Source organism: Artemia franciscana, chromosome 1 (genome assembly GCF_032884065.1).
Source record: "Artemia franciscana chromosome 1, ASM3288406v1, whole genome shotgun sequence".
NCBI classification, from domain to species: Eukaryota; Metazoa; Arthropoda; class Branchiopoda; order Anostraca; family Artemiidae; genus Artemia; species Artemia franciscana.
This window is the reverse complement of record NC_088863.1, coordinates 66,546,540-66,559,047: the sequence shown is the minus strand read 5'-3', so window position 1 is coordinate 66,559,047 and position 12,508 is coordinate 66,546,540. Positions and strand designations below refer to the sequence as shown.

At 32.2% G+C, this 12,508-nt stretch overlaps 1 protein-coding gene across 3 annotated transcripts in view; it reads left to right on the top strand.

Moving 5' to 3' along the window:
- The window catches only part of LOC136033056 (LIM domain-binding protein 2-like), a 70,658-nt gene extending 58,723 nt beyond the window's left edge, over window positions 1-11,935 (top strand). For all 3 annotated transcript variants that reach the window (XM_065713665.1, XM_065713648.1, XM_065713657.1), the window contains 2 exons: window positions 787-1,037; window positions 7,341-11,935. In XM_065713665.1, coding sequence (XP_065569737.1) covers window positions 787-1,014 — 228 coding nt within the window. In that variant the 3' untranslated portion in view covers window positions 1,015-1,037; window positions 7,341-11,935. The remainder of the gene's footprint in view (window positions 1-786; window positions 1,038-7,340) is intronic.
- Window positions 11,936-12,508: the final 573 nt, after the last annotated feature.

Below are 12,508 nucleotides of genomic sequence, written 5' to 3'. Positions count from 1 at the left end.
ATGCACCACTCACTTAGTGTTATTTTTTAGCCTTTGCTAATCCAGCACATCGTCCTTTTTTGGGGACTTGTAAAACTTGAATTTATTGCTTGTGCTGCATCCAGCACTTCTCATGTAGCCGCATTATGCATGCAATGTTTACGGCTGTTTAGATTCAGTCCCTTTCTCTCTCCTTAGTAAACCAACATGTAAGATTTTTCACCATGCGACTTTTTCAAAAAAAAAGAAGGTATAGTTCAAGCCTTTGCCACTTCTTGCTGAAGAATCCTTTAAAACATGTGGTGTGGGCCTGCTTTTTACTCTTTGTAGCTCGAGCCCTCCCCCCTCCCCCAAGAATTTTTCTGACTTCTAAGTTGATCTATCCAAAAAATAGCAGCCTATGGGAAGCTATGTTTTGGATTGAACACCCTCTCCAATCCCTCTTCATTAAAAATCTTGAATATGGCCCCGGTATGTAGTTTCCAAGCACAAAAATAAGGGTTTTGCTTGACAGGCTCACTGATAAAATTTGACCGACCAGTAAAGGACTTTCTAACTCTGATCGAACACAAATTATTGTGTAATCCTTATTCTTTTTTAATCTTGCTGTTATTATTAGTGCAACGTCTTGAGGAAAAATTGATGGACTGCCCTCATAAAGATGGTTTTGGGCATAGCATACTTGGAAAGTTCGTATGTTCCTATGTACGTGTATTCTTCGGAAAGTTTGACCATACAAATGTTCCCTAATGTAGTTAATTTTCATGTATTTTTTTTTACGATCAATGAAGTTTTCTTTTTTTTAAGGATGTAATGGTTGTTGGTGAACCATCGTTGATGGGTGGTGAGTTTGGTGAGGAGGATGAAAGATTAATTACTCGTTTAGAGAATAACCAATACGACCCAAATGTTGGAGTACTCGAAGAACAGGGTATCAACCACACCCCTTATGGAGACCCAAGTGCACCTTGGCAACAAGACCGTAAACCTCCTGGACCAGATCCTGGGAAAAAAAGTCCTGCCATTAGCCAGTAGCTATAAACGTTTTTACTGATAATGTAAGAGAAACTGATTTTATTACGTCCTCGGTAATTCCTTAGACCACACTGCTTTTACGTTTATAATCAAATCGAAACGAAATTGTAGAAAACGGGTAAACAAAATAAATCAAGAAAAGGAGGAAAAACACTAACTCGGTAAAAAAAAAGTGGAAACAAAAGAAAAGAAAAAGCTTGCATCTCAAAAGTGAAAAACATTCAACTTTGTTTACCAGAAATCAAACCAACAAGTCTTGCATTGTGCTAGCTGTTAGAAGATGACAAAAGCAGATATTTTCTAATAAGTGTCCATGATATTTCTGAGCCGATTGATAAAACCATCAAAAAAACAACTCGATCCTTTTTCTAGTGAGGGGACAGACGTATCACTTTATTCCCCAGACAATTCCACTCCACTGGGAATCCTCCCATCTGGAACCCCACCCCCGGAGAGAATTCTTCTGTTACTGAAAATTCCACTAGGAAACCTCCCTCCCCGTTACGGAACCATCCCCATATCCGAAAATGAGCAGTAAAAGAGAAAGTATTATAAAAAAAAGAGAAATAGAATGAATACCTTTACTTATATGAGCTGCGTGACTTTTCAGGAACGAATGCGCAACAGTGAAGAAGTATTACCCCTCCAACTGGAAAGCTCAATACGCAGTTTTTGGATGCTTTTAAATTAATTGACTGTCTTAAAATTTACAATCGATAGCAACTTGGTCCTCCATGGGGCAAAATTGTAGCTTAATGCCAAAAAATGGCAGAAAACTCCACTTCCCCGTGGATCAATCTTTTTTTCACGTTAATAAAGCTATAAAACTTTTATATTCAAATGAGTCCGCTCCCACTCTTCTAGGATCATCAATTTGATACGATCACCCCCTGAAAAACGAAGAAAAAAGAAATAATCACGTATTCGTGATATTTTTCTGGTAAAAAAAAATGCGAAGCTCTACATTTTTCTAGGTAGGACCTTGAAACCTTCGCAGTAGAATTCTCTAACATGCTGAATTTAATGACGTGATTTTCATTAAGATCGCTTACCTTTTCGGTTTTTTTCCATTCTTCCATAATCAATTATGCATTCGATTCCATTCCTTCGATAATCACTTCGACGGCCAATTTTCCGTATGTTCGTGGCGTTTGATGTATTAAATTAAGCTTAATTATCTTTATATATTTAGCGTAAAAAGTCAATTCTTTTGATTTAAGAAATTTTGAAATAAAAAGAAATTATTTTTCTAGTTTTCACTACTATATTTACCCGTGACATGCTGACAAAATAAATTAATCATCTTCCATCAATAAAAATTGACGTTAAGTCCATTTCTCTTATTCGTCTTACTAGAATGTACGCCTTATTGCAATTTACTGCACGAATGTGAACAATGTCTTTACATTGTTTATTTTTTACCTTTTTTTCGTCTTATCGAAGTACATCTTATGCAAATTTTAATCGAAATGTTCCTAATTTTTGTCCTATTTAGACAGAGTTATCAACGGATAACTTTCCTTCAGATGGCCCAGATCTCGGAGTGTGGTGTAGGAATCGATCCATCAAGCCCGAACTAGTTTTTAATTAAAAAGAATTTTTTTAACGTCAAAAGAAGATACTTTAGTCCAAGTAATTGGTCTTTAGTTTCAAATGTGTTATTTTGAATAAATGCTCTTAAAAATCTGCATAACTAGGCCTTACTATTGTTTTGGAAACTCAGAAAATTGGAAGCTTATAGCGATTTTGGTATTGAAAACGGAGATTTTTAGGGATTTTTGCCCAGCCTTTGGGAATATTGAAAAATATGAAGAGGAAGTAATGGTTGCAGTTGTTACACTAGGTGTAGTAGTCGCAGTTTTGCGCGTAGAAGTATCATTAGTGTAAGAAGTGTAGAACCGTAGATTAACATTAGTGTAGAACCATAGATAGTGACAGGGTGAAGGGAACCCACATCAAAAGTCTTAAAAAAAATCTGGCTTTAATGGCTTGCGAAGTCTAATTTTCTTTGTTCTTGTGACAACAAAACAGGGCTCTTTTTATTTATTATCTTGACAGGCATTTATATAATGACTTTAAAAAACAAACAATTTCAATATGGTTGAACCTGTAAAGATCTTAACTTGTGTATTACCCAATGGTATTGCCTCATATGTATAGAATACTGAAAAACTGAGCCCAGTGATTAAGCTGCACGAGGGTTAAAAGTATCATTACAGGTCGGGGTAGAATAGGTCGAATGATTTTAAAGATTTTAAGGGGGGCGAATGACGGTCACACCTCGTATTTTCCTGAAATAGATCTGATAGAAATTTGTAGATTACCCTTGGTCGTCGTAAAAACTTCGAATATGGCTCATTCTATAGGAATTTGAAAGTACTTGCTCTTATTATAATAGTTGATTGTGATTGAAGGGCGACTGACCCCCTTCTACGCCCACCATTACCCCAAATACATTCAATCAACATTTTAGAGAGCCATTTTGCTCAACGTATTTAAAAGGTCCGAAAATTAAATTACAGAAAATGGTAGTGTTTCAAAAGTCAAAACGATGTAACAAAAATTATAAGTATTAGAGTAAAAGCGTTAGGAGCTGATGTGGCAGAATTTTATTCGTCTTGGTAAGATTGGTGATCGAATTGCTAATTGTTGGTAGTAGCAGTAGCTGTAATCCTGATAGAAGTACTGACTAGCTTTTATTTTATCTTGTTAATGGCAGTAATTGTAAACACAGTTATCGGGGAGGTGTTTGTGGTAGGACTGGTAGAGGTTGAAATAGAGGTAAGGGCTATAGTAGTGGCGGCCCTCGTAAGTAATTGTTGAAGGAGTAGTTATAGTATTCATAGTTATATGCTGCAAACGGGGACATACTATATACTTTTAATAAAACCAAGTCTCTTTAACCTTCATATTATGCTATAATTCAAATGCATTTAACATTTAATTGTGTATCCCGAATCTCTAAGGTATTCATTAACGATCCAGAATTGAAAATGGCCTACATCTTATATACAAAAGTTTGGATGGAGGGGGGGTAGGGCCTTTATGGGTCCTTAAATTGTACAGACAAAAATTGCTACGTTATTCTAATTGCAGCAAGGTATGATGCGTCTAGCTTTCAGCCAAAATTTAGCACTTCTCAATGTTGGTAATTCTTCACCTCTGGAGGTATATTGTTTAGGCTATTTTTATAATATGGATATCCTGAAATTTTTGTTGCAATGTTAAATCGTATAGATGGGCACAGAGGAGTACAACAAAGCTGGTCAGGTGCCCTTCGATTGGTTTCTTTGCTGAAAAGGTTTTTCAAAGTTTTTAAAACATTTCCAATGTTTTTAAAAAATGCAGAAAGTTTTCTTTACTGAAAAGGTATCAGTAAGTAAAAAAAAAAAGAAAACATAAAATTATATGTATTGTATTATAAACATGTTAAGTGATAAAAAATTATGTTATTGCGAGAAGGGGGAGTACCGTGGAACAGGTGGAGTTTATTGTAATTAGAAATACTTTTGATCTTTTTTCTTTCCTTTGGTATTGATAAATGGACTGTGTATTCCGAGTTTGGCATGAAGTGGTGGAATTCGACCGTGGTCGCTTTTAGATTATAGCTTCTACCAAGTCTGTTTAGCTACCTTTATAGCTATTTACCCTAACTATGATATCTACCCCAACATAAAGAATAAACCTAAGCTCAGTTTATGCTACTGCTACTACGACTAACAAGTTTCTGCTCTTCCAAGCCCCTTGAGTTCGACACAGCTAGACATGCTCTTGCTCTGCTCAACCTATTCAATACTTCACTGTTTATTCTCTCCCAAGAACTTCCAATTTCCTTTAAATCCCTCCTTATGACCTGTTCCCGCCCCATTCGGGGTCAGTTCGCCTTTTGTTTGGTCCCAGTTGGATAGCCAGAAGGCAATCTATCATCCTTTGTCCGTAAAATGTTGACCAACTATCTTTACAGTCCTTTCGTCTTAGCCCTGAGTTAGCGTTGCCACTCGACCGGCATCGTAAAACAGTGCCGGTCGGGTCAAAGGTGGAGTTTGTGGGGTATCCTTCCAAACGAAATGGGGTAAAATTTATGATGAATTCTAAGGCCTGTACTTAACCTAGGTTGTTACTGTTTTAACAAAAACTTGTTGGTTTTTTTTCATTTAATTTCTTGTCACTTTTTCTTATAATGTCTCGTAACTAAAGTTTGTTTTTCTTTTAAAGATAGTAGATTTCACTCTCAAATTTCCACAAAAAAAGGTGCCAATTGACAAGGGAAAGTGACACTCTTGGACCTCCCACCCCCCAAATGAACGTAGAAAACACTGTCTTTAATGCAGTATTTTATTATTATTATCACTTTTGCAAATTTCTTGCATTCTCGTTATTTTTCAATCACGAACAGCCGTTCCAGACTATCCGTTACCGGGAAAAAATATGACGAAGATCGGAAGTAGGAATGTCAAATCTTTTCTGTTGTAGACCGTATTAATCTTTATCAATCACTTTTTACCTCCTTTTCCAATATTTATTTCAAAAAAGCATTGCATACTTGTTTTTTCTTCTCTCTAACCCTCTGATTCACCGGTCTTGGAAAGAGAAAAAGGGACAGAAATACTCGTCTACACCGAGTTCTCCTTTCATTTTCTATCAAAATGGACACTGGAAAGATGAGAATACTAGACTTAAAAACTGTTGCCATCTCAGCCAATATAAAAGTTTTCAGTTACCCTTTCACCATTACATGGAAAGGGGTTATTTATTTTAGTGGTAGTTTTTTTTTCTGTGGCCTTTGATTATTAGTCTATCTTTCGATTAAAGGTCTTAAAACACTAAGCTTGAACTAACCTTAGGTTATTTTTTGTCTTAGTACTTTTAATTCATTAAATTGAAAAGGTTGTTTTCCCTTTTTTTTACGGAATGGAAAGAGTGCTTCCGAAAACAAAAATAACTCGAGATTTTTCTATATTAAGAAAATCATAGGCTAATCTGCTGTTAACTGTAAAGCTTAATTTATGTTTTATTTAGAGTTAAATTATTGTGTATAACATGCTGATACTCAGACTTTAAGCCCATGGGAGTGCCCTTTTCCCTTCTAGGGGAATGCCCCTTCCCTTCGATCTTCGCATAAAGCTTAGGTTTTACATAATATTTCTTTGAAAATGGAATACACCCCCTAAAGAAGGGGAATTCCATGCAATTTTTGAGGGGCGGGATAAGGCCGTATTCAGTGGTGTTAAGGGGTTTGCCCCCCCCCCCAACAAAAAGAAATGTAACAAAAAAGAATATAAACAAGTTTTTCATGCGTTTTTAAAGTTTTGCTTTTGTCCCCCCCCCCCCCCCCACAAAGAAAAAAAACTTGGATATGGCCCAGGAGTGGAGGAGAGGTTTGTTGCAAGCAGTGGGGGGAATATAGGAGTGACTTTTCCATTCCTAATTATTTTTGGAAAAGTCATGCATGGCTAACTGGTCACTGCTTTCCAACCTCTCTATGGTGTAGTTTATATTCTAATTATTTTGTAAAAGCCATACATGGCTTATTAGTCGCTGCTTCCTAACCTCACCATGATGTAGTTTCTTTTATTATTTTAAAAAAAGGTATTAGAGCTAGCCTGAAATTTCTGTTTGGATACTCCCTGTCCTTGTGTTCTATGATTGGTTCGACAAGATATGATCACCTATGGTGTGAAAAAAGAAAAAAAAATTATCTGCTACAATCCCTGTATTATCTATCTGCTTTGAAACTCTGCGCTATATCTAATAGTTGTGTAAAGAATGATTATATGCAAGCTTATTCCTAGCAAAAGATATAAGATGCCGAAGCATTAACTCTGGAAAAAGGAAAAAAGATCCTTATTAACAGATGGTAGATGGTAGTCCTCCACAAATAAAAACATTAAAAGATTGTGTGTATCATTTTTCGATAGGTTATGATTTTATCAACTAACAACGTTCAATGAAACCTTACCTAGTAAACATTTTAATGCCTTTATCTAGCTAGGGTGAGTTTATGCTAATTTGCTTAGGTATGTTCAACGTGATAAATATGTCGTGTAATTTATAAGCCTGCATTTCAAAAGACTTGTGTGGTAAGTTTTTAGCTGAGAACCTCGATCTAATCTTATCGATATTGTCAACCGAAGTTAATATTCTTATCGATAATGTCGATATGCAAAGTTAAAAAAGATATGTTAGGACGTGTCTAATACTGAAGTTAATGCAGTCTTAACTTTTATTTCCAAGCTTGGGTTTTTCTCCTTTTTTTGTATTTATAGACTGTTACATTTTTTCTATTTTCCCTTTTCTTATCTACAATTTTTTTTTTCTTTTTTAAGGCCAAAGGGTTGCAGAGAGAAGCTATAATTTTGGTGTTTAATGTGGCCAGATGAAATTTTATATTGGTTGTCTGGCAAAGGAAATGTTTGTTCCAGCCAAGGTGTGCTGGCTCACGTTTTAAGGACATAGTGCATTTCGGAATACTTTTTTTTGGAAGTTAGTCAGTTTGTGTGAAGACTATAATTATTTTGATTATTTTGTCTGTTGCTTTTTTTTTAAATTAAGTGATTGGCTACTGTATTAAGAAGCGCTCATTCTACCATAATAAGACCAACGCAGTTATATTGTGCTGGTATGTTTATTTATCCATGCTCTGATGCTAGTATAAATGATTTTAAACAGATGATAATATTATCTAATCAGAGGAGTGCGTATCTTTTCAGTCAACAATCAATGATTATGACTTTGACTTCTTATTCGCGAAGAACGTCATTTACTGTTTTGGTCCCCTTGTATTAAGCTTGACTTACTTCTAATCTTTTTGAGTAGTTTCTGTTTACATTTTTACTGTTATTCCACTTGATATTTACTAAAAACGCTGAGAACAATACGTCTTTTTACTTCAGCGATGTACACAGTAGACGTTATGGCTTTTCAGGTAAAAATTTTGTAAGCTCACGGTTTTCCTTTAAATTCTTACATTTTCCCTGTAATTTTTCCCGTTTTGTACTTTTTTATAAATTTATGTCCCATCAAAGTGTCCCATCCGTCCCAACAAAATTTCACCTGCAGAGATTCTGCATAGATCTGTTCCTTCTTTTTCTCTTTATTCCTATCTTTTTTGTATCTCTTTATTTTCACTCTCTAATTTTGAAATTAAGCCACACTAAAAGTTTTAATTAGTCGTATTTTTTATTTTTGTATCTCTTTATTTTCAATCCCTAATTTTAGAATTAAGCCACAGTAAAAGTTTTATTTAGAGCATTAATAAAAATCGTCTTGATTACTAATGTAACCTCTTCAAATTAATTTTTTTTCGTTTTGTATTTATATATGTATATATATATATATATATATATATATATATATATATATATATATATATATATATATATATATATATATATATATATATATATATTATGTTGTACCTGTATGTTTTATTTCCTCTGGTTGGTTGATTCTACATAAAATTTACTATAGGCAACGCTATAGCATTGCTAATGTTTAAGGCTAAGTAATAAAATCTACCCCTAATATTCTCAAACTATATCAAATTTAATACTACTTGATTTAAACTTCTTCTTTTGAGCTTATACCCATTTCTCTAGTTTCATTTAATCAAAAATATTAAAAATACTGCATCCTTTGCTTTGAAAATGCAATAATGCATTTACATTTGTGCTCAAATGCATGAAAATTTCTTCTCAAATCTGTCCAAAATTGTGTCCTTTTAAGTAGTATTTCAAAAGTTTTGTCCATTTTTCAGAAAGTTTTTTTTCTGAACTGTATATTCGTATAAACAAGAATGTTTTGCTACTGAGCAATGTCAGGTAAGTATTAAAAAAATATATAAATATTATATAACGTATAAATATAAATAGTCAGCTAAAATATTAAAAACAGCTTGTCTGTTGGATTTTTATAACATATTTGCGAGAGGCTACTAGCTGTGGGACTCTAGATGTATGTCGTGGATGTTCAGCTTCACTCCTGAAGTTGGCATCTCCTCATCACTATCTTGTCAAAATGAAAAAATTAAAAAGGACTTTAAACTTCTCTTGTGAGTATGATACTGTTTGATGATAATCATCACCATTTAATAAATGAATTTTTTAGTATATAAATTTTGGCTGTTCTGATACTAGCCAGAGCAACATTCTGATAGTACCAATACATGAACTTGGGCACAGGTCTACAACAGGCAATATCATTTTATTTATGAAATAAATGTCTGAAACGAAAAAAAAAGAAACAATCAAACATTCAGAACCATTTTGGTCTACAAAAGGGAATATCATGTCATTTTATTCATGAAATAATTGTCTTTGAAACAAAAAAAAAGAAACAAGCAAATATCTAGAACCATTTTGGTCTACTACAGGGAATATCATATCATTTTATTCATGAAATAAAAGTCTTCGAAACAATCAAATATTTAGAACCATTTTTATCTACAACAGGGAATATCATATCATTTTATTCATGAAATAATTGTCTTCTAAACACAAAAAAAAGAAACAGTCAAATATTTAGAACCATTTTGGTCTACAAAAGGGAATATCATGTCATTTTACTCATGAAATAAATGTCTTTTAAACAAAAAAAAGAAACAATCAAATGTTTAGAACCATTTTCATCTACAACAGGGAATATCATATCATTTTATTCATGAAATAAATGTCTTCTAAACAAAAAAAGAAACAATCAAATATTTAGAATCATTTTCATCTACAACAGAGAATATCATATCATTTTATTCATGAAATAAATGTCTTCTAAACAAAAAAAAAACAATCAAATATTTAGAACCATTTTCATTTACAACAGGGAATATCATATCATTTTATTCATGAAATAAATGTCTTCTAAACAAAAAAAAAGAAAGAAGCAAATATCTAGAACCATTTTGGTCTACAAAAGGGAATATCATGTCATTTTATTCATGAAATAAATGTCTTCTAAACAAAAAAAGAAACAAGCAAATATTTAGAACCATTTTCATCTACAACAGGGAATATCATATCATTTTATTCATGAAATAAATGTCTTCTAAACAAAAAAAAAGAAACAAGCAAATATTTAGAACCATTTTCATCTACAACAGGAAATATCATATCATTTTATTCATGAAATAAATGTCTTCTAAACAAAAAAAAGAAACAATCAAATATTTAGAACCATTTTCATCTACAACAGGGAATATCATATCATTTTATTCATGAAATAAATGTCTTCTAAACAAAAAAAAAAGAAACAATCAAATATTTAGAACCATTTTCATCTACAACAGGGAATGTCATATCATTTTATTCATGAAATAAATGGCTTCTAAACAAAAAAAAGAAACAAGCAAATATCTAGAACCATTTTGGTCTAAAAATCGGAATATCATGTCATTTTATTCATGAAATAAATGTCTTCTAAACAAAAAAAGAAACAAGCAAATATTTAGAACCATTTTCATCTACAACAGGGAATATCATATCATTTTATTCATTAAATAAATGTCTTCTAACCAAAAAAAAGAAACAATCAAATATTTAGAACCATTTTCATCTACAACAGGGAATATCATATCATTTTATTCATGAAATAAATGTCTTCTAAACAAAAAAAAAGAAACAAGCAAATATCTAGAACCATTTTGGTCTACAAAAGGGAATATCATATCATTTTATTCATAAAATAAATGTCTTCTAAACAAAAAAAAAGAAACAAGCAAATTTCTAGAACCATTTTGGTCTACAAAAGGGAATATCATATCATTTTATTCATGAAATAAACGTCTTCGAAACAAAAAAAAAAGAAACAAGCAAATATCTAGAACCATTTTGGTCTACAAAAGGGAATATCATATCATTTTATTCATGAAATAAACGTCTTCGAAACAAAAAAAAAAGAAACAAGCAAATATCTAGAACCATTTTGGTCTACAAAAGGGAATATCATGTCATTTTATTCATGAAATAAATGTCTTCGAAACAAAAAAAAAAGAAACAAGCAAATATCTAGAACCATTTTGGTCTACAACAGGGAATATCATATCATTTTATTCATGAAATAAATGTCTTCGAAACAAAAAAAAAAGAAACAAGCAAATATCTAGAACCATTTTGGTCTACAACAGGGAATATCATATCATTTTATTCATGAAATAAATGTCTTCGAAACAAAAAAAAAGAAACAAGCAAATATCTAGAACCATTTTGGTCTACAACAGGGAATATCATATCATTTTATTCATGAAATAAATGTCTTCGAAACAAAAAAAAAGAAACAAGCAAATATCTAGAACCATTTTGGTCTACAACAGGGAATATCATGTCATTTTATTCATGAAATAAATGTCTTCGAAACAAAAAAAAGAAACAATCAAATATCTAGAACCATTTTGGTCTACAACAGGGAATATCATATCATTTTATTCATGAAATAAATGTCTTCGAAACAAAACAAAAAAGAAACAAGCAAATATCTAGAACCATTTTGGTCTACAACAGGGAATATCATATCATTTTATTCATGAAATAAATGTCTTCGAAACAAAAAAAAAGAAACAAGCAAATATCTAGAACCATTTTGGTCTACAACAGGGAATATCATATCATTTTATTCATGAAATAAATGTCTTCGAAACAAAAAAAAAGAAACAAGCAAATATCTAGAACCATTTTGGTCTACAACAGGGAATATCATATCATTTTATTCATGAAATAAATGTCTTCGAAACAAAAAAAAAGAAAGAAGCAAATATCTAGAACCATTTTGGTCTACAACAGGGAATATCATATCATTTTATTCATGAAATAAATGTCTTCGAAACAAAAAAAAAAGAAACAAGCAAATATCTAGAACCATTTTGGTCTCCAACAGGGAATATCATATCATTTTATTCATGAAATAAATGTCTTCGAAACAAAAAAAAAATAAATGTCTTCGAAACAAAAAAAAGAAACAATCAAATATCTAGAACCATTCTGGTTCTAAAGTATTTCTGGTATTTGAAACATCTTCTTAGTGTACTTCAAATGTCCGTTATTTTTTTGTCCCCTTCCTCTTTGATTTGGGCCCACAGCCGCTATTAAGATACCTGTGTACATGCTTTTTAACACGTATCCTGGTTTCTATGAGTCAAATAATATCTTTGAAAGCGGTTATGTTATATTCAATGAAGAAAGTCATCATTGATTGTATCTTTTGTTTTCGGATGAAATTTTATTTAGTTGTATACAAAGTTTGATTAGTAATGTCTTTTATTTATTTTTTTTCTATTCATAACGTTTGCTGTATCATTTTACCTTGCCTATTTTTGGTATTGAATAAATGAATGAACGACTGTATAATCAAGCCTTTCTTTGAAAATCCTGTCATTTTGCGTGTTCTAGGGACTAAATGTTCTCTTGTGAATCAAATATAGAGAGATTTCACAAATATTCAAACAGTACAAACTCTCATAAGTTTGGAACCCTTAAATTATTAAGGTAAGGTAGGCCTCAACTTCTGA